At 43.7% G+C, this 27,262-nt stretch overlaps 1 protein-coding gene across 1 annotated transcript in view; it reads left to right on the top strand.

The window, feature by feature from the left end:
* Nucleotides 1-27,262, top strand: part of RAD50 (RAD50 double strand break repair protein) — a 471,242-nt gene that overhangs the window by 134,951 nt on the left and 309,029 nt on the right. Inside the window, exons 9-11 of the mRNA XM_077473261.1 lie at nt 6,569-6,762; nt 18,018-18,224; nt 22,949-23,131. Of these exons, the coding sequence (XP_077329387.1) occupies nt 6,569-6,762; nt 18,018-18,224; nt 22,949-23,131 (584 nt within the window). The remainder of the gene's footprint in view (nt 1-6,568; nt 6,763-18,017; nt 18,225-22,948; nt 23,132-27,262) is intronic.

Raw genomic sequence — 27,262 nt, 5'->3', positions numbered from 1 at the left:
AAGTGAAATCAAAAATTTACGCCCTTAGAAAGCCTGAAGGCGGTGCTTGGCTTTCGGGGCCCCGTACGCGGCTAAGCTCACAAAAAGTCCCACATATGTGGTATCCCCGTACTCAGGAGAAGCAGCAGAATTTATTTTGGGGTGCCATTTCACATATGCCCATAGCATGTGTGAGCAATATATCATTTAGTGCCAACTTTGTGTAAAAAAATAAAAAATTTTTTTTTTGTCATTATTCAATCGCTTGAGGCAAAAAAATAAAATATTCAATGGGCTCAACATGCCTCTTATCAATTTCCTTAAGGGGCCTACTTTCCAAAATGGGGTCATTTGGGGGGGTTTTGTACTGCCCTGCCATTTTAGCACCTCAAGAAATGAGATAGGCAGTCGTAAACTAAAAGCTGCGTAAATTCCAGAAAACGTACCTTAGTTTGTAGATGTGACAACTTTTGCGCAAACCAATAAATATACAGTTATTGACTTTTTTTTTACCAAAGACATGTGGCTGAATACATTTTGGCCTAAATGTATGACTAAAATTTAGTTTATTGGATTTTTCTAATAACAAAAAGTAGAAAATATCATTTTTTTTTCAAAATTTGCGGTGTTTTTACGTTTATATCGCAAAAAATAAAAATCGCAGAGTCAGTCAAATACCTTTAAAAGAAAGCTCTATTTGTGGGAAAAAAAGGACGCAAATTTTGTTTGGGTACAACATTGCATGACCGCGCAATTACCAGTTAAAGCAGCGCAGTGCCAAATTGTAAAAAGACCTCTGGTCATTGACCAGCAAAATGGTCCGGTCTGAAAGTGGTTAAACTTGGACCAAAAAATTGATGCTTTATTTGCATTCCAGACTGGGGCTAAGCGTAGCAGGTCCCTGTCCATTGCTCAGGATCCACATTCTGAGGAGCACAGAGCAAGAGAAGACTATTTGCCTTCTAAGGACCAGGAAGAGACTAATGTTTCTGCTTCTGAGGAACCTAATACGGAGATTGCAGGTTCGCAGGAAAGATTGTTGGTACAATCTCTCACTGGGCTGGTCCACTCTACTTTTTCGCTGCCAGCAGCGCAGTCAGTTAATGAGCCCACATCTGGTTTGGGTTCACTTAAGCCTCCCCAATCTGATCATTCTTTTCCTATCCGTTCATGGCTAAGGAAGCCTTTGTATTCTGAATGGGAGCACCCAGATAAACAATTTTTACCTCCAAAAACGTTTTCTATACTTTATCCTATGGAGGAAGACTTTTATAAGAAATGGGGAATTCCAGCAATTGACGCTGCTATAGCCTCATTGTGTTTCACAGTAGACGCTATGAGAGATTCTGTTCTCCAGGCCTCATGGCTTATCCTAGGGCTGGTACATGTGTGCAGAATCCTATGGTTGAAAAATTGGTCAGCCAAAGCGCCTTGCAAAAAGCTCTTGGCCAGTTTCCCTTTTCATGGTGAACAATTGTTCGGAGACTATCTGGATAAGTATATCCAAAGAATTTCTAATGAGAAAAGTTCCCTTTTACCGGTTAAGAAAAAGTTTAAACATTTTAGTTTTAAACATACTTTCAGTGCCAGGGGCAGCTGCCTCCAGGCAGTCTTGACAGCCTCCACCGTCAGATTCTAGGAGTAAACCTCTCGGTCAGTCCCAGGGCCAAAAGAGGTCCTGGGGGAGGAAACCCACAAAACAAAATACTAAAACCTCCTTATGAAAGGATGCCCCCGCTTGCTTGGGTGGGGGGAAGGCTTCTGCATTTTTCAAGAGTCTGGCAAGGACAATGTCAAGACAGATGGGTGGCTTCCTCAATTTCTATAGGTTACAAACTAGAGTTCCGAGAGTTCCTGTATCCTCGTTTTCTCAGATCAAACGTTCCCAAAGATCCAAAGAAAAAGAAGGCTCTTTTCTAGCTCTGGATCATCTCTTATCTCAAGGAGTGATATCGGAGGTCCCTTTGGAAGAGCGAGGTTTAGGGTTTTATTCAAAAATATTCATAGTTCCAAAACCAAATGGGGATGTCAGACCCATTTTAAATCTCAAATGTCGAAACCGTTTTTTTTTAAACATCCGTTCCTTTCACATGGAGTCAATCCGATCTGTAGTCTCCATCCAAAAGGGGGAAAACTTCTGGCGTCAATTGACAGGGCCACAGGGATTGGCCCTGGTACCATGTGTTCGCTGTGACCAATCAGAGGTCTCACAGTAGTAAACCATGACAGCATTTATGTTCATATGCTTGCTGTGACTGATCCTTGTGATTACATAGTACACAGCCGGTCACAGATCCTGACACTGCATACTCTAGTGGGCACGCACGAGCAGGCAATGTGGGAGGACAGACAGGTGCAGTAGAACTCCATAGAGCTTGGGGATAGGCAAATGATCTGCCTTCCTACCCCATAGAAGACTACGGAATTCTACTATGTGTGCATAGGGTGGGAGCCGGACCCAGCAATTAGTGACGGAACTGCTGATCCCTGCACAAACCAGAAATCCGCTCCCAACGGAGGACTTCTCTTATTGCTAAAGCTTTGCAGCTTTCTTCAGTAAATTATATAAGAGTCACGAATAAGTTATTAGTGATAGGAGACTTTCTGTGCTGGGAGCCACTTTCACTAATCTCTGACCTGGCAGCTCACACTACCAACTTCCCCCACCCAACCACTTCTGCTAGCCAGGAGGACTTCATGTAGAGTTACAGATGACAGATCCTTGTGAAGACATCACTGCACGTTCAACTACATCTGTCATCACCAGTATGCCAGCACCACCTTCCTCCTTTACTAAGCCTGCGCCTCCCTTTTTACTACCATGCCTGAAACTTCCTTACCATGCCATTCTTCCCTCAGGCTCCCGCCACTGCTGCTGAAAACCCATCTTCCTTCCCTGTACACCTGCCTCCGCTCTTGCTGAGCCTGACCTCAATTCCCCCTGCTCCTACCACCTCTCCCCCGTGCCCTGACTTCACTCGTCACTATATCAATGCCCACCTTTTCACTCGCTGCCCCTGCACTGATGCATACATCAGTACTCGCTGCTACTGTACTGGTGTTCACATTTGTGCTCTTTGCCAGTGCAGTAATATGCCCTTCTCGTTCAGCCCATTAAAAGAATTAGCAAACGTTTGCTAGCTCTATTAAAAGCGCTTTTTTATGTTAAGGCTTTTGTTTAAAAAAAAAAAAAGGAAATATACTGCATACAAAGAAATTCAAATGTAGAAAGTTGCCTTTTTATCAGTTCCATTAATAAAAAGAAAAGAAAAAAATAACACACTACCAAAAGGTTGGAGAGTGCTGCTCACCCCTGGATGATAACCAAAAAGAAAAAGGAGCAATGTCCCCTGCAATAGGGTTTTATGGCAGCAAAGCAATGTCTATAATGAGGTTAGGAGACTGTTGAATAAAAGAAGAATTTGAATATTTATTGATACATAAAAAATATATATGACACAATGGTCAAAACATGAACTCCACTGGACAATTAATAAAAATCAGAACATAACATTAATGAAAAGTAGATGTACATATATGGACAAAGATTTCACATAGACACTGTGCAACTATACAAACAGTGGAGATGTGACCCTGACACGTTTCGACCCGCGGTATGGTTCTTCTTCAGAGGGATTGTCTATCGTGGAAGGAAAACATCATGAGTATATACATAGAAAATTACTTCAATATAATGTAAGTATCTGAAATCCTAACATAACATAGTTACCAAATAATGTACATCCAGATAGGTAAAAAATACAAGTTCACAGTGGAAACTTGAACAAAGGGTAAAAACAACAGGCACCGCTTATCTCTCTCCCTACATACGTATACAGGGGGCCACGACGTTACCAGTTGTCACCACAAACCAGGCAACAAAAGGGCGGAGTCTGATGGTGCAGCTTACAAGAGATCACACTGTTCACTCCTCTCCAATGTGGTCCACAAGAGAGACTGCAAGCATCGGCAACCAAGAGGTGGGAGGGACGCACCTGTAGCAAAATTAAATGCGAATGCGCAATTAACGCTGCCTGCTCAATAATTAAATGAGCAGGCAATCCGGCCAGATATAACTACAGTCATTCAGCGGGAGGTAGAGAATATTTTTTTTTTATATATACCAGGGAACCTTATAATATGCATGGAAAAAGTTAAGTCCCGTGCATGCGCTGCGAGGTGCGGCGTCCAGGGATGCTCCGGGATGCCGTCGGCAAGAGGGAGTTCCCCAGTCAGGTGGGGGCGGTACCAGCCCACCCACCCACACATGGGGACACAGGGGAGGGGCCCGCGCGGGCAAGGGCTCCCCCCTCCCCCTGCTTGGAAGCCATACCAGAAGAGTCCACCCATCCCGGGACGGCAGCAAATGGAACTCGGTGCACCACCTGAGGGAGAGAGAGGGATGTATTATTAACCAAAGAGATGCCAAGGTGTATCGTATTCATCCAATATGTACTTATAGTATATAAACAATGCATATGCACATGAAAAACGAAAAACAGTGAATGTTGCCAATCCATAGTGCTATAAGGATGATTAGAATGAATTGTTGTTATGGCTATAGAAGAAAGAAAGTATATAAATAACAGATGTATATCTGACCATATATTAAGATTATCCTCACCAAACCGTTCCCACAGTGGGGAAAGGGGGGGTAAGGGTGAGAGGAGGAACAACAAAGGGAGGCAGAGTGAAAGCGGGGGGGGGAAAGAAACAAAAGGGTGCGGGCGCAGCATATGTCATATGTCCCACAATTATGAGGGACACTACTGCCCTAATACTCTCTATTGCGTCCTTCCAGAGAAAAATCCTTTTAGGAAGGGGGCAAAAGAGATTGCCTCATTGAGTCCAGGGTAAGAGGTGGCATTCAATTTAAATATCCATCTCTGCTCGTGTTGGAGCAATATTTTATTCCAATAACCACTCCGGTCTGGAATGTGTATGCGGTCAAGTACAGTAAAGGACACAGTAGGCATTTTGTAGTAGTGTATGGCAACCACATGTCGCCCAATGGGTAAGTAGTGGTTGCCAATTTCCATGCTATAAACATGCTTGGCTATCCGTCGGTGAAATTCCTGTTTGGTTTTCCCGACGTAGAAAGCCCCGCACTCACATTCCATGAAATACACAACCCCCCGTGTTTGGCAGTTGGCAAAGTGTGCAGGTCGAAAAATCGCACCATTAGGTAGGCGAAAAACTTTCTCGCCTGATATGTCTACAGCAGGAACAGTGGCCACAGGGAAAAGAGCCAAATGCCAAGCAATGTCTGGCTGTCTTTCCTTCATTTTTATACTCGCTTTGGACCAGCTTGTCGTGAAGTGAGGTGGCACGTTTGTAAGTAATCGAGGGACACACTGGGATAAGGTTCCCAATCTTTGGGTCATCCCTTAGGATGGACCAGTGCTTTTGAATAATATTCCAAATGGCAGTATGCTGCTTAGCGAAGCGAAGGATGATCCTGGCTGCCTCAGAGCCAGAGCCATCTTGGGAAGCAGAAGGTCCCGACGAGACTGTGCCACCTTCCTGTTGTGAGCTCTTCGTAGGCACGAACGGCTGTAGCCACGTGCTAGAAGTCTCGCTTGTAATTTGCCAGCCTCTTCTCTGAAGAGGGAATCGTCTGAGCAGTTTCTATGTAACTGCAGGTACTGCCCATAAGGGATAGAGTGTTTCAAAATCTAGGATGGAAGCTATCCGCATGAAGCACAGTATTACCTGCAGTGCTTTTGCGATAAAGTGTAGTAAAAATATGATTGGCAGGGGTACGGCAAATTTGAACATCCAGGAATTTAATTTTATGATGATCGTACGTCATAGTGAATTTTAAATTGTGGTCATTTACATTCATACAGGAATGAAATTTCAGCCGTTGGTCCTCCGGTCCCTCCCATATGATGAGGATGTCGTTGATGTACCGTAGCCACATTGAGATGTGGCTCGTGTACTCGACGAGACCCTCGTCACACAGGAGGGACTTCTCCCACTCCCCCAGGTACAGGTTGGCGTAGGCCGGGACGCTTTGCACCTGGAGGTAGTGGGAGTTATTAAATGTGAAGTAATTGTGGTGTAAAATATAATCCAAGCCCTGAACGATAAAATCGTTCACTGCCTGGTCATATTTGCCACTGCGTTGAAGTGTAGCTGGTGTATTGTCCAGTGGAGTTCATGTTTTGACCATTGTGTCATATATATTTTTTATGTATCAATAAATATTCAAATTCTTCTTTTATTCAACAGTCTCCTAACCTCATTATAGACATTGCTTTGTTGCCATAAAACCCCATTGCAGGGGACATTGCTCCTTTTTTCTTTTTATTTATCAGTTCCATGATTACAAAAAACAAAACAAAAACAGCCTTTTGTTCCTTCAAAAAATCCAGTGAACTTGTAGCATTCTGTGTACTTTGCCTCTGCAATGAAATGTCAAGTAATGTTAAAAGCTCTGCCCAGAGTTTTACCTCTGTGAACTACAGAACACCTCCTCCCTTATGTTATTATGATGCGGAGATGGCAGCTGTTTTGTTTTCCTACCACACTTCCTTACCTAACGTAATGTTGGTGATTCAGTTACATTATTTACTACTTTGTTCAGGCCGCCTGCAGATGGAGGCTGACCAGCACCAGCAACAGATCAGAACTCGAGACTCACTTATGAAGACCTTGGCAGCACAACTGGAGCTTGATGGATTTGAGCGAATGCCATTCAGTAAGAGACAGGTAGAAAGCTTTCAGAAATTAGTCAAAGAAAGACAAGAAAAAGATGAAATGGAGGCTAATCAGATAATGGTAAGAGTCGTACATTAATATGTAGTAAAATATTAAATTTCCCAAAGAGGCAATATACTGTATATAAAATTATGAGTGGATGTATATGGGAGAATTTTTTTGTTTGGGGAATGCATATGTGTATGTGCGATGCACAAAAGCATCAATGTACATCCACCCAAGTACAGTTTCGTACAGCCATTCACTTCAATAGTAAGCTCAAAGTCTGTGTGTGTGTAAATATGCTGTGTGTGTGTGTATGTGTGTGTGTGTGTATATATATATATATATATATATATATATATATATATATATATATATATATATATACACTGCATATATATGTACTATGTGTGTGTGTGTGTATACAGTCAAGTCCATAAATATTGTGACATCAAAACAATTCTAATCTTTTTGGCTCTATATACCACCACAATGGATTGGAAATGAAACAAGCAAGATGTGCTTTAACTGCAGACTTTCAGCTTTAATTTGAGGGTATTTATATCCAAATCAGGCGAACGGTGTAGGAATTACAACAGTTTGTATATGTGTCTGCCGCTTTTTAAAGGACCACAAGTAATGGGACAGATTAACAATCATCCATCAAACTTTCACTTTTTAATACTTGGTTGTAAATCCTTTGCAGTCCATTACAGCCTGAAGTCTGGAACGCATAGACATCACCAGACGCTGGGTTTCATCCCTGGTGATGCTCTGTCAGGCCTCTACTGCAACTGTCTTCAGTTCCTGCTTGTTCTTGGGGCATTTTCCCTTCAGTTTTGTCTTCAGCAAGTGAAATGCATGCTCAGTCAGATTCGGGTCAGGTGATTGACTTGGCCATTGTATAACATTCCACTTCTTTCCCTTAAAAAACTCTTTGGTTACTTTTGCAGTATGCTTTGGGTCATTGTCCATCTGCACTGTGAAGCACCGTCTGAAGTATTTTGCTGAATATTAGCAAATGCCCAAAACACTTCAGAATTCATTCTGCTGCTTTTGTCAGCAGTCTCATCATCAATAAATACAAGAGAACCAGTTCCATTGGCAGCCATACATGCCTACGCCATGACACTACCACCACCATGCTTCACTGATGAGGTGGTATGCTTTGGATCATGAGCAGTTCCTTTCCTTCTTCATACTCTTCTCATCACTCTGGTACAAGTTGATATCGGTCTCATCTGTCCATAGGATGTTGTTCCAGAACTGTGAAGGCTTTTTTAGATGTTGTTTGGCAAACTCTAATCTGGTCTTCCTGTTTTTGAGTCTCGCCAATGGTTTACATCTTGTGAACTCTCTATATTCACTCTGGTGAAGTCTTTTCTTCATTGTTGACTTTTACACACATATACCTACCTCCTGGAGAGTGTTCCTGATCTGGCCAACTGTGAAGGGCATTTTCTTCACCAGGGAAAGAATTCTTCGGTCATCCACCACAGTTGTTTTCCATGGTCTTCTGGGTCTTTTGGAGTTGCTGAGCTCACCAGTGCGTTTTCTTTTTAAAGAGGAAGTAAACCCTGATGGGTTTACTTCCTCATTCATTCCCTGCAATGGTAAAGCATAATGGACTACTATGCATTGCATAGTAGTCCATTATGTGTCACTTACCTGACACAGGAGCCAGCGAAGTCACCGCTGTCCCCTGTAGTCCGGAGCGTCCATCTTCTCAGTGGGTCTTGCTGCTCCGCCGCTGTCATTCGAGGAAGCCGCGATGACGTCACTCCCGTGCATGCGCACGGGAGCCGCCACTCGCAGCATATCGCCGTTGACAGCGGCGCCCAATGCGCCTGCTCGCCGCTGTCTACGGCGCATGCGCCGTAGACAGCGGTGCCCGTGTTTTGGCAAATATCTCCTAAACCGTGTATGTTTAGGAGATATTTCTAGGACCTACAAGTAAGCCTTAATCTAGGCTTACCTGTAGGTCAAAGTGGTTTGTAAGGGTTTACAACCAGTTTAAGGACATACACACATATATATATATATATATATATATATATATATATATATATATATATATAATATGTGTGTGTGTGTATGTATGTGTGTGTGTGTGTGTGTGTGTGTATATATATATATATATATATATATATATATATATATATATATATATATATATATATATATATATATATAATATAAAATTTTCAGGGCGCAAAGTTCCAAGTCCTGAGCTACTAGCCAGGCCTTAAGAGTTACTTGCCACCAGTTGCCACACCCAACTCCTACCATGCCCCGCCCCTAAACACGCCCTCATAAATTATCTCATGATATGAGACTTAAAGTTAAAATTTATTTAAAACATTTATCAGTGCCCATCAGCGCAGCCTGACCGGTGCCCATCAGCGCAGCCTGACCGGTGCCCATCAGCGCAGCCTGACCTGTGCAGAGGAAGAGGCGAGCCAGCCGGATCATTAGAGAGCAGGGATTGCCCACTGTAACAGCTCTCATTTGAAGTCCCGCCTCCTGGCCTAGTGCTTTTGATGACGTTGCACGTCCCGGCATTGGATCGATGTTCTACCTATCAAAGGTGTCGGGCCAAGAGGCGGGACTGTATGACGGTGAGCTCTGGGAACAAATGAAAGCTGTTACTGTGGACAATCCCCGCTCTCCCATGATCCGGTCGGCTATCCTCTTCCTTCCCCCTGGCTGGCAGAACGGCTACAATTCAACCTCCTCTGGGTCAGCCTCACATTAACCAGCAATCATTTTCCACTGTGAAAAATTTGAGGACACTGTGTGTATGTGTAATATATGTGTGTGTTATATATATATATATATATATATATATATATATATATATATATATATATATATATATATATATATATATATATATATATATATATAATTATCTTAAAGTGAGTACACCCCTAACATTTTTGTAAATATTTGAATATATCTTTTCATGTGACAACACTGAAGGAATGACACTTTGCTACAATGTAAAGTAGTGAGTGTACAGCTTGTATAACAGTGTAAATTTGCTGTCCCCTCAAAGTAACCCAACACACAGCCATTAATGTGTAAACTGCTGGCAAAAAAAGTGAGTACACCCTTAAGTGAAAATGTCCTAATTGGACCCAATTAGCCATTTTCCCTCTCTGGTTCATGTGACTCGTTAGTGTTACAAGGTCACAGGTGTGACTAGGGAGCAGGTGTGTTAAATTTGTTGATATCGCTCTCACTCTCTCATACTGGTCACTGGAAGTTCAACATGGCACCTCATGGCAAAGAACTCTCTGAGCATCTTAAAAAAAAAAAAAAGAATTGTTGCTTTACATAAAGATGGCCTGGGCTATAAGAAGATTGCCAAGACCCTGAAACTGAGCTACAGCATGGTGGTCAAGACCATACAGTGGTTTAACAGGACAGGTTCCACTCAGAACAGGCCTCGCCCTGATCAACAAAAGAAGTTGAGTGCACATGCTCAGTGTCATATCCAGAGGTTGTCTTTGGGAAATAGATGTATGAGTGTTGCCAGCATTGCTGCAGTGGGGGGGTCAGCCTGTCAGTGCTCAGACCATACAGACATATTACTGGAACAATGTCCGGTGGTCTGGTGAGACCAAGATAAACTCATTTGGTTCAGATGGTGTGAAGTGTGTGTGGTGGCAACCAGATGAGGAGTACAAAGACAAGTGTGTCTTGCCTACAGTCAAGCATGGTGGTGGCAGTGCCATGGTCTGGGGCTGCATGAGTGCTGCCGACACTGGGGAGCTACAGTTCATTGAGGGAGCCATGAATGGCAACATGTACTGTGACATACTGAAGCAGAGCATGATCCCCTCCCTTCAGAGACTGGGCCACAGGGCATTATTCCAACATAACCCCAAATACACCTCCAAGACGACCATTGCCTTGCTAAAGAAGCTAAGGCTAAAGGTGATGGATTGGCCAAGCATGTCTCCAGACCTACCCTTTTGAGCATTTGTGGGGCATATTCAAGCGAAAGGTGGAGGAGTGCAAGGTCTTTAACATCCACCAGCTCTGTGATGTCATCATGGAGGAGTGGAAGAGGACTCCAGTGGCAACCTGTGAAGCTCTGGTGAACTCCATGCCCAAGAGGGTTAACCTCCCTGGCGGTAATCCCGTGTGTGGATCGAGATTAAATTTCAGTATCAGCTGTAATCCCGAGCCACACTCAGAATTGCATCTCGGGATCCTGGTGCAGGTTGGTTTCCTTGTCCCCAGGATCCTGCGATGTACCCCCCGCTGTGTCTGCGGGCTGTGTCCTCCGCCCAGTGCTCTGTGTGTCGGGCTCCGGTCCCTGCGAGTGCCACGACGGATTGGAGCGAAGCCTGGCGGCAAATTCAAGAAGTACAAAAAACATGACACAGTACACTGTAATCTTACAGATTACATTACTGTATCAAATCATTTCATCTCCCCTTTGTCCCTAATGCTTTGTGCAGTGCCCTGCATGCACTTTTATATTATATATACTGTTCTTTCTGCCTGGAAACTTGAGATTGTCCATGGCAACCAAAAGCGGTTTTAGACCAGCTAGAAAACACCGATAGTAAATTAGAACACTTGCAGAATTGAGCGATAGTGATTTGTGGGAAAATTCATTTTATTATATTATTTTTTATCATTTATTTTTATAATTATTTAAAGTTTTATTTATTATATTATTATTTTGTGTTTCAAACTTTATTGTACCTGGGATGTCTACTAGACTCTCTTGTTTGGACAGATTTAAGTGTGTTATTACTAAGAATTACAGGCCTACAATCTAAAATGCCAAATGTCTATGTATATGTGTGTGTGTGTGTGTGTGTGTGTGTGTGTGTGTGTGTGTGTATGTATATATATATATATATATATATATATATGTGTGTGTATATAATATCATGCATCACAAAACATGTGCCTTCTTCTCACTCATAACTAGTGATGGGCTCAGGTGTGTTCGGATCGATCCCACCACCAGGAAGCAGTCACTACACACCGCCAATCATAGGCAGTGAGGCATTTCCTGACCGGCAACTGCACTTACACATGCTGCCTATGATTGGCAGTGTGCAGTGCCGGCTTCTTGGCAGGTTCGACCCGAACATGCCTGAGCCCATCGCTACTCATATCCAATGGGTAATACTGCCACCTTCAGTTGAATGCAAGACTAATAAAATTCTATAACCCCTCCTGCTCCCAGGATGTCTTCCATTTTTTTTTTGCTAGTGTCCTTAGGTGAGGGATGTGGTTCTTTTAGTGCTAAGAGAATATTTTTTTTTTTCCCATTTACTGAGATTTGACTCAGTTTTTTTTCCCCCTATGTCCTGCTTTGCTGTACAGTTACCTACAGCTTGCTTGGCCTAAAGAGGCCTATACCTGGGCCCCTCAGTGGAGAATTGCAGGGATGCCCTATAAGGTTGCTGGATGACACTGGAACCTGCTGGAAGCACTTGTCTGTGCACACATGGTGTGTGTGATAGCAAGGTGCTGTAAAGATCCAGGGTAGTGGTCCACTGTGGTGTAGCCCACACCCTAAAGACCCTTCTGAGTATGTATTACAGTGGACGAGACAAAGCTTGAGCTTAGGTTTTGGAATTCAAGTCAAGGTCAACGGGACTCAGATCATTATCTAAGAGGAATTCATTTTGTCAGTCAGTGGCCTCTGTCCCAAGCAGGAGCCCGGAACTCAGTTTCACAGGAAGAACTGTGCTCCAGAGGCGGCCAGGCCTGTTGTTAAGACCTCTTTCCAGTGTATCAAAGAGTACAATATGAAGAAATCAAACTAAAGATACCACATCGCAAATAAAGTAGAGCAAAGAAAAGGGGACTGAGAGGTAACAAACCTCGGGACTTTCACGGTATCATAATACAAGGATCAAAATGTGAAAGATCAACATATGTAAAACTCTAATTTACCCATTAGTAAAAACAAAAAGGCAACAATGGTACATCCATACAGCAGGATATACATTAATAGGATATAAACATATAAAGCTCTACCATTCTCGGCGTGTTTCACTCTTTAGAGTTTCTTCAGGAGATTGATGGTAAAGCTCTTTTGTATACTGCAATAACAAAACATAAATAAGAAAACAACCTTTTGAAAGACATATATACATAGATATAACATGAATGTATATTAATTGAAAATGGTGGCTGTCAACAAGGACAAGCCTCATACCATAATGCCATATCAAAATTATAAGGTCATAGACAGCAGATGATCAAGAAATGGGAAAGAAAACTGGTCTCACCACATATGTTTAGGTTCCACAGTATAAGAATAAAACGATGTTGAGAAATTGGAGATGGCCCCAGAAAACACAGAGAAGCCACGTGACATGACCTCTTTCCAGTGACCCCTACAAGACATTGCAGAAACTTGGGTTCAAAATCAAAGGGATACAAGCTGGAGTTTTGCAGTTTTCCCCCTTCTCACTTCATGTGCTCACATATCTCTTCTGTGCTTCTCAGAAAAGCAAAACGTTTTATTATATTAGAGCGGCTGCAGGGGGCCGTTGCTTCTGTCCCATAGCAAGAAAAGTTCCAGGGGATGTATCAGTGGCGGTCGGTGGTAATTTTTTTTTGGGGGGGGGGGGGGGGGGTCGGTTAGCAAACCGTAACAACCCAACCCCCCCCAGTCGGTCGGTATGTCAGTTGGTATGCGGGTCTGGTGCACTTATCCCATCAGCAGCATTTCTCCTGGGCACTTGGCAGTGGCGCGGCTCTCCCTTTCCCTGCTCTACATGGATGAGGCTCTGGCTTCCGTTTCCTCCTTTTCGGTGGCCAATCGGGAGTCTTCTCTTTTTGCCCATTTAGAAAATGGGTCTCAGACCTGATTCTGATTGGCCGGATTGAGGATCAGTGTTACAACAGCGAATATTAATTTGCTGATGTAACACCTGGGTGGGCTCATGGCGCAATGCTCTGTGCCATTAGCCCACATATTTTGAAGCCTATCGGAGCCTATGGCTCTAATCGGCTGCTTCAAAAATACACCCCTGCCTTCAGGCGCTTGGTGTCTGAAAAGGGACACGATGCCTAAATAGGGGGTGGCAGCGGTGGCCATGGATAGATTAATACAATGCATGAATCTATCCATTATTCATAGAGGGGGGTTGGCGTGGAGAGAGGGGGCAGTGCCTGGGCGCCCCTAATGGACGAGCTGCCACTGAGGTGTATTGAAACCTTTTTACTGTCTCTGAGGCAAATGGGGATGTATGTCCTATCCTAGACCTGAAGATTCTCAGCAAGTTTAAACATTTTGTATAATATTAACCCTGTCTTTGTCTATCTGTTTCTTTTCAGTCAGGGTATTTCCTGGCATTGGTTGATATCAAAGGTGCCTATTTGCACATTCCTATCTTTCTGTCCTCCCATCAATACCTGCTGTTTGCAGTGGGTAAGTGTGATTACTAGCTTGTGGCACTTCAGTTTGGCTTCTTCACAGCACCTTGGTTCTGGGCTAGATGTGGTTGCAAGAGATCCCCATTATGAGGTATTGTGATGACCTACTTTTTAATGAAGCAATCCGCACAAGTGTTGTCGGCCAATGTCCAGCTGATGTGTATACCTGCAGAGCTTTGCATGGGTTTCGAAACCTCCAAGTGTCACCTCCAGTTTCACTCCAGACTACTGCCGCCCAACATTCTAGCAGCTTGGGACAAACTTTAAGTTCCTATATTTGCTCATATGCTTGACCAGCAAGAACAGGCTAGCCCCTGAGTTCTAGATCCCGAGTCTACCGTTGGATTTGGGGAAGTCACTACTCTGCGCTGATGACTGATGCCAGCCTGTGTACTGGAGTGGAGTCTTGGAGTTCCTCTCCGCTCAGGGGATGGTTGTAGTCAGACAATGCCATGCTGGTGTACGTCAGTCATCAAGGAGTTGCCAGAAGTCGCACTGCTCAAGTAAAGGAGACTGATTCTATCCTGGGCAAAACTTCATTTTCTGATGCTGTTGATGGTGCACTTTCCAGGTGTGGAAAGCTGGGAAGTCCCAGTGTCTGAATCCCAGGGATCACCCAAAGGTGTTCCAAGCCCTTTGTTGCAGGTGAGGTATGCTGGACATGGACCGTCTAGCCTCTAGGTTCAACAACAAACTGGACAAGTTTGTGGCCAGGACCAGGGATCACTTGCAATGGATGTTCTGGTGGGTTCAGGTTAATCTGATATTCCTTTTCTCCTCTTGATCTCCTCCTTCACTTGCTATGCAGGATTGAGGTGGAAGGCATTTCTGCAATTCTCATTGCACCATAGTTGCCCAGGAGAGCATGGTATTTGGACTTTGTAGGGATACCGGCAAACACTGCACAGACCTGCTTTTCCATCCTGCTTTAAAGAGGAAGTAAACCCTGATGAGTTTACTTCCTCTTTCATTCCCTGCAAAGGCAAAGCAATAATGGACTACTATGCATCGCATAGTAGTCCATTATGTGTCACTTACCTGACACAGGAGCCAGCGATGTCACCGCTGTCCCCTGTAGTCCGGCGCATCCATCTTCTTGGTGGGGTCTTGCTGCTCCGCCGCTGTCATTTGGTAGATTTCCTAGCCTTTAAGAAACTATGGGATCAGAGAGACCCCTGTGCCTTCATACTTGGGCTTGTTGTTAAAGTGGTTTTAAACCCTTACAACACACTTTGACCTACAGGTAAGCCTATATTAAGGCTTACCTGTAGGTCCAAGAAATATCTCCTAAACCTACACGGTTTAGGAGATATTTGCCGAAAGACAGGCACCGCTGTCTACGGCGCAAGCCCAAGTATGAAGGTACAGGGGTCTCTCTGATCCCATAGTTTCTTAAAGGCTAGGAAATCTACCTGTCGTAAAGGGCTACCATCACATGTGGAAAGCTTATTTCCTTTTAGTGTAGAGCAAGTGGGTTTCACCATAGGTAATACACTGTAGAGCATAACCCATCCTTCCTACAGTCATTGTTTGAACCAGTCTTCGGCCTTGAGTACCATCAGATCACGGCTTTAGATGTTTTCTTCTTCTAGAGACCTGTTTCTCATTTGTTGGTGAGAGAATTTGTGCAGTAGGGTGCCCATGCCGTCCCTCCTGTACGTTCTCCGTCTACTCCGTGGGACCTCAGTTTTGTGATGTCGACTCCTCAGAACCCTCCATTTGAACCCATTATGTTTGGTGCCTATATCTCAGCCAGTGGGGTGTTGGAACAGGATTTTTTCTTTAGAGCTGAAGTTTAGGTGTGGACTATTTTGGATAGTCCAGGTTGGACTAATGTAAGCTTGCATGTTCCATATCTGTGGGATCCCTGTGGGAAGCTGGAAAATACTGTAGTAGGCATCTCTAATACAATGAATGCTACTGGCTCCTGAGTCCTATGTTTGGTGCCCTGTGGCTTGGCAAACACAGAAGATTGCTCGCTCTGCACGAGTGCCAATCAAAGAACACTTTGCAGTTTCTTAATGAATGCAAAACATTCTCTAAATGGATAAGGTGGTGGCTTATTAGAAAGGTCAGGGTAGTAACATCAAGATTTCCACCTCATCCACTCAGAGAACATTTTACATTCATTGAGATAATGCAAAGTGTTCTCTGAAGGAGACCATTGTCAGCTGAGTGACCTCCTGTGTTCACAAAGCAGCAGGGCAGGACTGTGTTTACTACAGTGGTTTTCAGCTTCCATAGGTATTGGCCACATATGAAACACATGCATACTTGCATTGGTCCAAGCTGTATCAATGTAACTAGGCAAAATAGTCTATACCTGAACTTCAGTTTAAAGGAGACATTCTTGCTTGTACAAAGACAAGGTGGTGCTGAGGCCTTATACCTCTGTTTTGCCCAAAGTTGCTCTGGCTGATACCAGATTTGATTGAAAAGTCCTACAGGCAGCTTTGTAATATTTGGGTTACTTCCTGTTGTTCTTGGTCTCTGGGCTTTTTGACTATTATTTGCTGTGTTGCCCATTCCCTTAGCATGGGATTATAGGCTAGGGCCTTCAGGTGACTGGACACTGGCAAGCTTTTGAGGACAGGCTCCTGCCACCCCCTCTCTATATTATCCCTGTCCCACTATGTGAATTCTCCCAAATGGAGAAATCTTTCTTAGTTTAACTAGCTCATTATTTCCTCTTTGAATTCTTCAATCAACTCTTTATTGTGTTCTAAAACAATAGAAGCAATGCATCTTCAGAAAAACCTTGGGAACCATACCCGGTCCCCACTCTGTGGGGCACTAGATCCTGCATTGGCATTCACCTTTGCACTTTGTGCAATGCATGTGTTTAGCCTGAGGGTGCTGTAACCCATTGGCAATAAATTAGACCTGTATCTTGTAATGTACCTTAAGCAAATAATTTTACAGGTACAATATGTTGAAAATCATACTATCGTATGGTTTTGGCTAGCAGGATTGTGGATGGTGTCTATATGTCACCTAGGCTTTCCACTCACACATGGTGAGGGCTTCCAGAGTTTATGGCTGTTTATTTCCTTCCCAGAAGCCTAAAAGTTTCTGTTCTTGAGCTTGAACCTTGGGTGGGATAAAGCCTCTGTTTATAGGTCTACATCTTACCTGATAAGCAGACTTCATCAGCCTCAGCTATGTGAGCTTACTGAGGCTCAGGGCTCTTATTTTTTGTGGGAGCTTGCTGCCGTGTGAAAAGGTTGAGTGCTGACCGAACAGTAAAAAATGTACAGTCGCCGCCTGTTTGAGTTGGAGAACCAGACTTTCCATGTGTTCTGCCTCATGACAGGAAGTTACCATGGTACTAAGTCACATGATGAGAATGAATGGGAAGTTGGTTCTGTTTCATGAAAGTGAACAGCAGACAGGTGCTGAAAGTTTGGTCTGCTATACACTATACTAACAAAAATGATGTTCCAACTAAGAGTTGCATAAATCAGAAGCTACAAGAATAGATTCTTTGGTTAGGAGGTTCTTAAAGTGGACCTTTACTCAATATGATGTCCATTTAGCCCTCCCCCTGCCGGCAGTGTCCTGGGACATGTCACACATGAGGCTATATGTAATATGCAATCTAATGCTTTATTATAGGATGCTTTGAGACTATTGAAAGCAACTGGAAATATAAAGCTTGTGATGTGCAAGACTAGCTGTCCACTGATTTATTGTGTGGTGCAAGCAGTCACTGGCAAAAAGACACAAGTGTTCAGCTTGTACTTGGTGACCCCTGCATACCATTTTTCTTTGTGTTTTTATTCTCACAAAGGTTTACTATTTATAGCCATAGGCAAAGGTATAAAAGCCATTTGTGTGAAAATACAAAGTGTATCTTCAGTAAAATGTTTTCATATCTGCCAGTATTTTCAGTAGTTTTTTCCTAATTGCAGAAGGAGTTTTCAGACAAAGAAGCAGCTAAACAGAGACAAATAGATGAGATCAGAGACAAGAAGACCGGCCTGGAGCGCACTATTGAGTTAAAGTCTTCTATGCAGAACAAAAAACAGGGAGACCTCAGGAACATCAAATCTGAGCTACAGCAACTGGAAGGTTCCTCTGACAGACTGCAAGAACTTGATGAAGAACTTCTAAAAACGGTGAGCTGTATATTTGTGTGGCCTAAAGAGTAACTCCACTTTGTTTAGGAAAAAAAAAAACTCTGGGTAATCAATGTAGATTGCAGGGATATAAAAAAATAGATTCCTGAAGAAATAGCTTGTTGTTTCACCAGACTGATCTCATACTCCGATGCCACCAGGACTCCATTGTAAATATAGACACTTATTTATTAGGGCAATGTCACATTAGTCAAATAAGCCAACATTTGAGTTCTGTGTTAGGGTTCCTTTGCCGTAATGTGTATACAGTGCCTTGAAACAGTATTCATACCCTTTGAAATTTTCATGTTGCAACCAAAAACATAAATGTATTTTATTGGGATTTTATGTGATAGACCAACACAAAGTGGCACATAATTGTGAAGTGGAAAGAAAGTTATAAATGGTTATGATTACACAATCTTTTGCACAAAAAATATCTTAAAAGTGTGGCGTGCATTTGTATTCAGCCCCCCTGGGTCCAATGCTTTTGTAGAACCACCTTTCGCTTCAATTATAGCTCCAAGTCTTTTTGGGGGTGTCTCTGCCAGCTTTGCACACCTAGAGAGTGAAATGTTTGCTCATTCATCTTTGCAAAATAGCTCAAGCTCTATCAGATTGGATGTAGAGCATCTGAACAGCAATTTTCAAATGTTGCCACAGATTGTCAATTGGATTTAGGTCTGGACTTTGAGCCATTCTAACACACGAATATGCTTTGATCTAAACCATTCCATTTCAGCTCTGGCTGTATGTTCAGGGTCTTTGTCCTGTTGGAAGGTGAACCTCTGCCCCAGTCTTTTGCAGACTCTTAACAGGTTTTATTCTAAGATTGCCCTGTATTTGTTTCCATCCATCTTCCCATCAACTCTGACTATCTTCCCTGTCCCTGCTGAATAAAGCATCTCCACAGCATGGTGCTGCCCCAACTATGTTTCACAGTGAGGATGGTGTGTTCAGGGTTATGTGCAGTGTTAGTTTTCCGCCACACATAGCGTTTTGCTTTTAGACCAAAAAATTACATTTTCGTCTCATCTGACCAGAGCACCTTCTTCTACATGTTTGCCGTGTCCCCCACATGGCTTCTTACAAACTGAGAACAGGGCTTCTTATGGCTTTCTTTCAACAATGGCTTTCTTCTTGCCACATAAAGGCAAGATTTGTGGAGTGCACGACTAATAGTTTTCCTGTGGACTGATTCTCCAACTTAATCTGTGGATCTCTGCAGCTCCTCCAGAGTTACCACGGGCCTCTTGTCCGCTTCTCTGATTAATGCTCTCCTTGCCCTGCCTGTCAGTTTAGGTAGAAGGCCATGTATTGGTAGGTTTGCAGTTGTGCCATACTCTTTCCATTTTCGAATGATGGATTAAACAGCGCTCAATGAGATGTTCGAAGCTTGTTTTTTTTTTTTATAACCTAAACCTGCTTTACACTTCTCCACAACTTTACCCCTGACCTGTCTGGTGTGTTCCTTGGCCTTCATGCTGTTTGTTTACTAAGGTTCTTTAACAAACCTCTGAGGGCTTCACAGAACAGCTGTATTTATACTGAGATATTAAATTACATACAGGTGGACTCTATTTACTAATTAGGTGACTTCTGAAGGCAATTGGTTCCATTATATTTTAGTTAGGGGAATCAGAGTAAAGTGGGCTAAATACAAATGCATGCCACACTTTTCAGATATTTATTTGTAAAACATTTAAAAAAAACATTTATCATTTTCCTTCCACGTCAAAATTTTATGTGCCAATTTGTGTTGATCTATCACATAAAATCACAAAAAAATAATTTACAATTTTAGTTGTAACATGACAAAATGTGGAAAATGTCAAGGGGTGTGAATACTTTTTCAAGGCACTGTATGTTTGTAATGGAGTGTTGGTGAAGTCTCATTGTTTTACTGTGATTTATGCTGTGCCATCTGCTACAGTCACAATGAGGACTCGTATCTTTTTAAGGTCGAACTCTGAAAGCAGTGCAGTCTTCATCCTTTAGGTCCCTTTCACACTGACAATCTGTTCAGGTCCGCCTGTCAGTTTTTTAGGTGGACCTGAACGGACACTCCATAGAGGTCTATGGAGGGATGGATGTCTGCAGTGACATGTCCGCCGACATTAGACCTGCTCCAATCTGAAAAAGTGCGACAGAGGAAAAACCTATTTTTCTATCCGTCATCGGATCAGGTGACGCCGGACTCTACGGTCTGTCTTCATCTGATCCCCCATAGAGGAGAGCAGCGCTCTGACAGGTCCATCCCTCCACAGTGTGCAGAGACAGACTTGTCATTTTCCTGCTCAGTGGGGATCGATGGATTGATCCCCCCCACTGAGCAGAGCGGGCTCCGGACACGTCAGTGTGAAAGAGTCCTTAATTTAATGATCTCATACTCATTCTGAATCGGACGATCTAGTTAATTGTTAATCAGCTGATGCACTTTCTGTGTGTAATGAGGAAAACTGCAGTGTCTTACAAGCGATTACCCCTTGGGGTGTGTGTCACCAATTTTTGAATTTCTATCACAGAGGGTGCCTAAAATCTGACTTTTATTTTGGTTTAGGAAATTACATTTTTGAAGGTATTCTGTACACCAACAGTGTACAGAGCACCTCCAGGTAGCCATATTGCATTGAATGTTACAGAAAAATACAGCCCTGCAGATTAAAAAGGAAAGGTAATTTGAATAACATCCAATTACAGTATGGCATGGGTAGCAATGTTCATGCTATATTGCAGGCGATTCTCTGCACCGCAAAAACAATCATAGTGGCTATTTAGTCCCCCCCCCCCGTCTGCCTTAGCATGACATGTTGGGTATCTGTTTACTCGGCGTAACATCATCTTTTACATTATGCAAAAAAAAAATCAGGCTAACTTTAGTGTTGTTTTTTTTTTTTTTTTTTTTTTTTTTTTAATGCATGAAACTGTTTTTTTTTTCCAAAAAAGCACATTGGAAAAATTGCTGGGCAAATACTTTGCGAGATAAAAAGTTGCAAAGACCACCATTTCCTTCCCTAGGGTCTCTACTAAAAAAAAAACATTCATAATGTTTGGGGGTTCTGAGTAATTTTATAGCAGAAAAAACTGATGAATTTTACATGTAAGAGAGAAGTTTCAGAATTGGCCTGGGTGGCAAGTGGTTAATGCCCTTCATGTGTAAGGCTGAATTCACACTATGTGTGGTGACAGATGTTTTACTGCATTGTAAAATTGTTTCTGATGTGTCCAATTCACACTGCAACTCAGCCTAGGATTGCGCTGTTGCATGCTGCTATAAAATGCAGACATGCTGCATTTTATCTCAGTGCACACGTCGAATCGCATGGCACTGTACAAGTGCATCGCACTGCTGTATATTGCCATGCTGTACATTGTCATGAATGAAGCGTATGTTTTGTACACTTTAAATAAGGTTTGTATAAAACAAAAACAAAACAGGGAGCCGTGTGATGCATTGGATCACGCCTCACACTTCCGCCTACTGCAACCAGCAACGGAGAGCTGCTAGAGCAGTACAGTGCTTAGACAGCTCTCTGTTGCAGTGTGAATGGAGCCTGACAGTAGCAAGTCTTGTGATTGGACATTCAATACATCAGGTTGCTGCAAATGCATGAATGTGTCATATGGCAGTTTATGGCAAATTTATTTGTACCGCACTCTATCTGTAAGGTAGAACTCGGTTAGCATGATTATGAAAATACTAAATTATAGAGAATCTTGCATTTTTTTAAAGTAATTCCTGATGAACCAAACAGTGGCTGCATCCAATCAGATGCAGATGCTGTTTGGGTATTCTTTTTTTTTCCGCTGATGGGTGAATGCAGCATTAAAGTGGAATCCCACAGTACATGCTCTGCTTCAACAGTCCAGCAATGCCCACAAGGTCCCTCGTCAGCATCTTCTGGGTGCTGGTCTTTGACCATCTTGATTGGCTTTTGTGGGATAATGTCTGTGCATGCGCAGGGGTTCATTCGTCCCAGCACATAGGCACTGTGCTGGAATGTAAACTGAGCTGCACATGCACAACTTGGTGTACCCTAAGGGCCGGTTCACACTGCAGGCGATGCGAGGCGACACCGACTTGCCTCGCCGCGACCTGCCGCGACCTCGGCGGCAACTTGCAGATGACTTCTGTATAGAAGTCAATGCAAGTCGCCCCCAGGTCGCCCAGAAGTAGTACAGGAACCTTTTTTCTGAGTCGGAGCGACTCGAGTCGCTCCTCTCAGAACGGTTCCATTGTACAGAACAGGGGCGACTTGCGAGAGCGCGGCGAGTCGTGTCGCCTCGCATCGCCCGCAGTGTTAACCGGCTCTAAAGAAGACTGCAAACAGGAAGGTAGGTTTATTTTATTGCAGAAGAGGCATTGCAAAAAGCCTGTCCGCTTACATTTTTGTAAACATAAGCTTTAGTTCCACTTTAAAAGAGAGAAGGAAAAGAAGGAAGGTAGAGCAACTTAGTCACAAAACCTAGTGTGGCTATAAAAGATGTTCCAAAAAAGAGAAAGATGCCTTTCTTGCCCTCTTCTGAAATTGGTATGCAGCAAATATATTGTTAGATCTAGAAATTGTTTTATTTTGTTTTTGTAGCACTGAGAAGCTTGTTTAAGTTCCATTTTTTTCTACTACCACATGATACTACATATTATGTAGAAAATGTACTTTTGAATATTGGGTGTTAACCTCTGTTGGAGAATAAGTGGATCATATGCGGGTTTTGTCTCACAGGAGCGGGAACTGGAGGGCGTTGAACGGAAATGCAACGTAGATGCTCTGAGATCAGAGGTTGAACAGCTTCAGAATCAGAGGTCTGAACTGGACAGAACAGTGCGCAAGCTGGACCAGGAGATGGGGCAGCTCAATGCCCACACAATGACACGGACACAGATGGATATGCTGAAGAAGGATAAAGTAGAGCCATTTCATTACATTTTCTACTGTTTTGTTCATAGAATTACTAAAAAATGACTATATATATATATATATATATATATATATATATATATATATATATATATATATATATATATATATATATATATATATGAGTAATGACACAACCATCCCCACATGTCAGCGTGCTAGGTGTTATCCTGGACTCTAAACTCTCCTTTCGACCCGGCCCCACATCCAATCACTTTTCAAAGCTTGTCGCCTCAACCTCCGCAGCATCTCTAAACTTACGTCCCTTTCTAACCAATGAAACCACAATCTCCCGATTCATCCCCCCTGGTTATCTCTCCTCTTGACTACTGCAACTCACTCCTCATTGACTTACCTTTAAATAGACTATCCCCACTTCAGTCCATCATGAATGCTGCTGCCAGACTCATCCACCTTACAAATCGCACAGTGTCTGCTACCCTTCTCTGCCAATCCCTCCATTGGCTGCCACTTGCCCAACAAATTAAATTCAAAATACTAACAAGTTACAAAGGCACCCACAACTCTGCCCCCAGCAACATCACTAGCCTAGTCTTAAAATACCAACCTAATCATCCGCTACCCCAATCTGTCAGACTGTCTCCACATTTATCCACTTTTAGGCGATCCTCTTCAGAGTAGCCTATCCTGCCTCCATCTAACAAATACGCTACTTTTTCCATTAGCTCATCCCCCACAGCTATTACCCTTTTGTATAACTTGACCCTCCCTCCTAGATTGTAAGCTCTAACGAGCATAGCTCTCTGATTCCCCCTATATTGAATTGTAATTGTACTGTCTGTCCTAATGTTGTCCTGTATAAATCCTGTATAATAATAATAATAATAATAATATACATATTATATATGTGTAAAATAATATAGTATTTGTGCTGAACTAATGATTTGAAAGCACTGTTGCAAAGTGCAAGTATTTCTATATGTAAAAATATATTTGTATCTACATCTTTGGAAATCAACCAAAATCCAGTCTGATGGCCAGCATAGTTGGCCTACATTGCATCTAAGGATGCAAGAAAATTGTTTGCACCTCAAAATATTTTCAGTTAGCCACATGAAATGTATCACTTACATTTTGAATTTCCCTTCTACTACTATCCATGGCTAACATGGTACAACAATCTACTGTACTTACAGATGAATTCTGTTTATTTCCTGTCTAAAAATAGGATTTTTATAACAGCTTACCTGTAAAATCCTTTTCTTGGAGTACATCACGGGACACAGCGCCAAAGTAATAACTATATGGGTTATATGGTACCTTCAGGTGGTGGACACTGGCACACCCTAAACAGGAAGTTCAATTCCCCATATAACTCCTCCCCTTATTGGGAGAACCTCAGTTTTGTAGCAAAGCAATACATGTGTAACCAGAAAGAAGGGAGGGACCTCTGTGTCCCATGATGTACTCCTAGAAAAGGATTTTGCAGGTAAGCTGTTGTAAAAATCCTATTTCTCTTTTGTTCACTGCCTGACACAGCTCCATTAATCTTGACCATAGGGTTATTACACCACCTTCAGGAGAGGACTAGGCAGAACATGTAATATATCTGAAAAAACAGAACTTTACAGTTCCGCCCAGGCGGCGGTCCCTCTGGTAAAAACCCCTCAGCCTGCTTCCTGCAGCTCAGTTTTTTTCTGCCTAGTGAAGGAGATAGACCTAGGCTCCCTGGGATTTTTTGCTGAATGTTTGCCTTTTGCCCAAGATTTTAAGATCCTGTGATCTGCTATCAACAGCCGGCTGGGTGACAAGCTGGATAATGTAGATCCTTGTAGTCTCTTCAGCCTGGCCATCAAGCATGTGCAGACCCTAGCTACGTGTTGGATCGGCCACGGCATGCCCCTCAGGCTTCAGGGGCGGCCGGTGAGTGCAACGCTCCTGGGTACACACATGACCGGACTACCGATGTCCTTGTCACAGTGTGCCGTTGCCAGCAGCCACCCCGTACTGCTTGGAGAGTGGGTCTGTGATGGGATGTCCCCAGCTCGTCCGGATGGTAAGTACAGCTCTCCCTGCCTCAGTGGGATTGAGCAGCTGGCGATTCCCTGGGAGGTCGATTAGGGGGTCCATCTCCTCTCTCCCTGTCCCTATTCCCCCCCACCCCTGTGGGGGATGCTGCATGATGGGCTACTAGTGGTGTGTGTACCTGTAGCCAGGGGTCCCCTGGGGGGCTCTCACCTTAGATCTGGGGCTGTTTTTGGTGTCTGTGGTCTCCCCGCTGGGTGTCTGGAGGTCTGCATTTGCCGATCGCCATAGCGTTGTTCTGCCGCCATTTTCTCTGTCCTTTCACTGTGTACAGTTGTTGGCCATTTTTGGTGTGCCTCAGTGGAAAGCATGGTCAGGGGCCATTTTTCTGTAGCTCGGCGGCCATTTTCTTTGTCATTATGTCCCTTATACTGGGCGGCTGTAGGTCATTTTGTTGTAGCCCGGCTTGGTTTTTATCCTCAGTGCTGGTCCCTGCTGCTCAGAACAGCGCATTTTTTTTTTTGCTCAGGACACCTGGGAGCTGATACTGGATGCAGACACCCTGAAAATTAAGGATACAGCAGGTTCCTTTGCTGAAGTAGCATTCCCTTTTGGGTCCCGTAAGCCAGCCCGTACACCTAAGGTATTTCCGTATCTGACTTATTTCAGTAAGTTCATATACAAGGAATGGGGAAGCCCGCAACGGACCTTCTCGGTCCCAAAAAGAATGGCAATGCGCTACCCCTTTGAGGAGAGCCTTCTTAAAAAATGATCGGCTCCTCCGCTCGTGAGACCCCCCAGTATCCAGGTTAAATAAAGTAACCACGATAACGGTAGAGGGGACCTTTGCATTTATGGACCCTACCGACAGGAAGGCTGAAGCAGTGGCCCGTTCCTTGTTTACGGTTGTGGGTCAGCAATACGACCAGTACTGGCCACAGCACTTGTGTCGCAGACACTTATTGAATGGGCAAAACTTTTGCACTGCAAATTGGAGAAGTAGCAGGCGACTCCCGTCTGCGTGGAACTAGCAGACCAATTGGTGCACGGCCTTAAGTACGTTTGTGACGCGGCCCTGGATACGCTTCCTTTGCTCTCCAGGGCTTCAGTGTCAGCAGTGGTGCTGCGGCGCCTGATTTGGCTAAAATGCTGGTCTGCGGACCAGACATCTAAAAAAGCCTTGACGGATCTACCCTTCCTTGGTGAGCTGCTCTTTGGAGTCTCGTTGGATGACATTATTAATGATGTCACAGGTGGAAAGGGTACCTTACTCCCACAGGCCAGGAAGACTAAGGAGCCATGCCACAGGCAAGGGCCCTTATTTTCTGCTCAAAAGAGGCTTTTTCATCTGTCCGGGACTTCGGCTAAACGCTCACAGTCCGACAGGACAACCTCTAAGGGACAAAAGTGTCCCTGGAACCGCAAGCCTGCGAGCCAAAGTGCTACTGTATGAAGGTTTGCCCCCGCCCATCTCTCGGGTGGGGGTCGCCTTCGGGAGTTTGCAGCCCGATGGGCCTCTCGGCTGTCCGGCCAATGGGTCTGCAAACTGATTTCCTCTGGCTACAAGATAGTTTCTCTCTTGGCCACCAAACAGATTCTTCCCTTCCAGCATACCCTTACTCCCGGCTCGCCGGGAGGCCCTATTGGAGGCAGTAAGGGACCTGCTAAGCTGCGGGGAAGTAGTGCCTGTTCTGGAATCGGAAAAGTTCCAGGGGTTTTACTCCAATCTGTTTGTAGTCCCCAAAAAGGAAGGGGTACGTCCTATCTTGGACCTAAAAGCCCTCAGTTGCTTTGTTAAAAGTACAGAGTTTCAGAATGGAATCAGTTCGCTCAGTAGTCGCTGCACTCCATCAAGAGGACCACCTGGCATCTTTGGACATCCAGGATGCGTTCCTGCACATACCCATATGCCTCAGGCATCGGAGGTTTCTGCGATTTGCAGTAGGGGAAGACCACTAACCAATTTTGGTGTTTCGACAATGTGGGATCACAATCGTAGGCTTCCTAGACTATCTCCTCCTCAGAGCAGCTTCCACCTCAGAATTAAAGGAGGATGTGGCGATCACCATGCAAACCCTGCAGGAATATGGGTGCCTGTTGAACCTCAGAAAGTTGGTGCTTATACCGACTCAG

The sequence above is a fragment of the Lithobates pipiens genome, unplaced genomic scaffold (assembly GCF_037356315.1).
Source record: "Lithobates pipiens isolate NorthernLeopardFrog02 unplaced genomic scaffold, aLitPip1_a1.2 Scaffold_8, whole genome shotgun sequence".
NCBI lineage: Eukaryota > Metazoa > Chordata > Amphibia > Anura > Ranidae > Lithobates > Lithobates pipiens.
The sequence above is the reverse complement of the archived record's forward strand: the minus strand, read 5'-3'. Positions and strand labels throughout refer to the sequence as shown.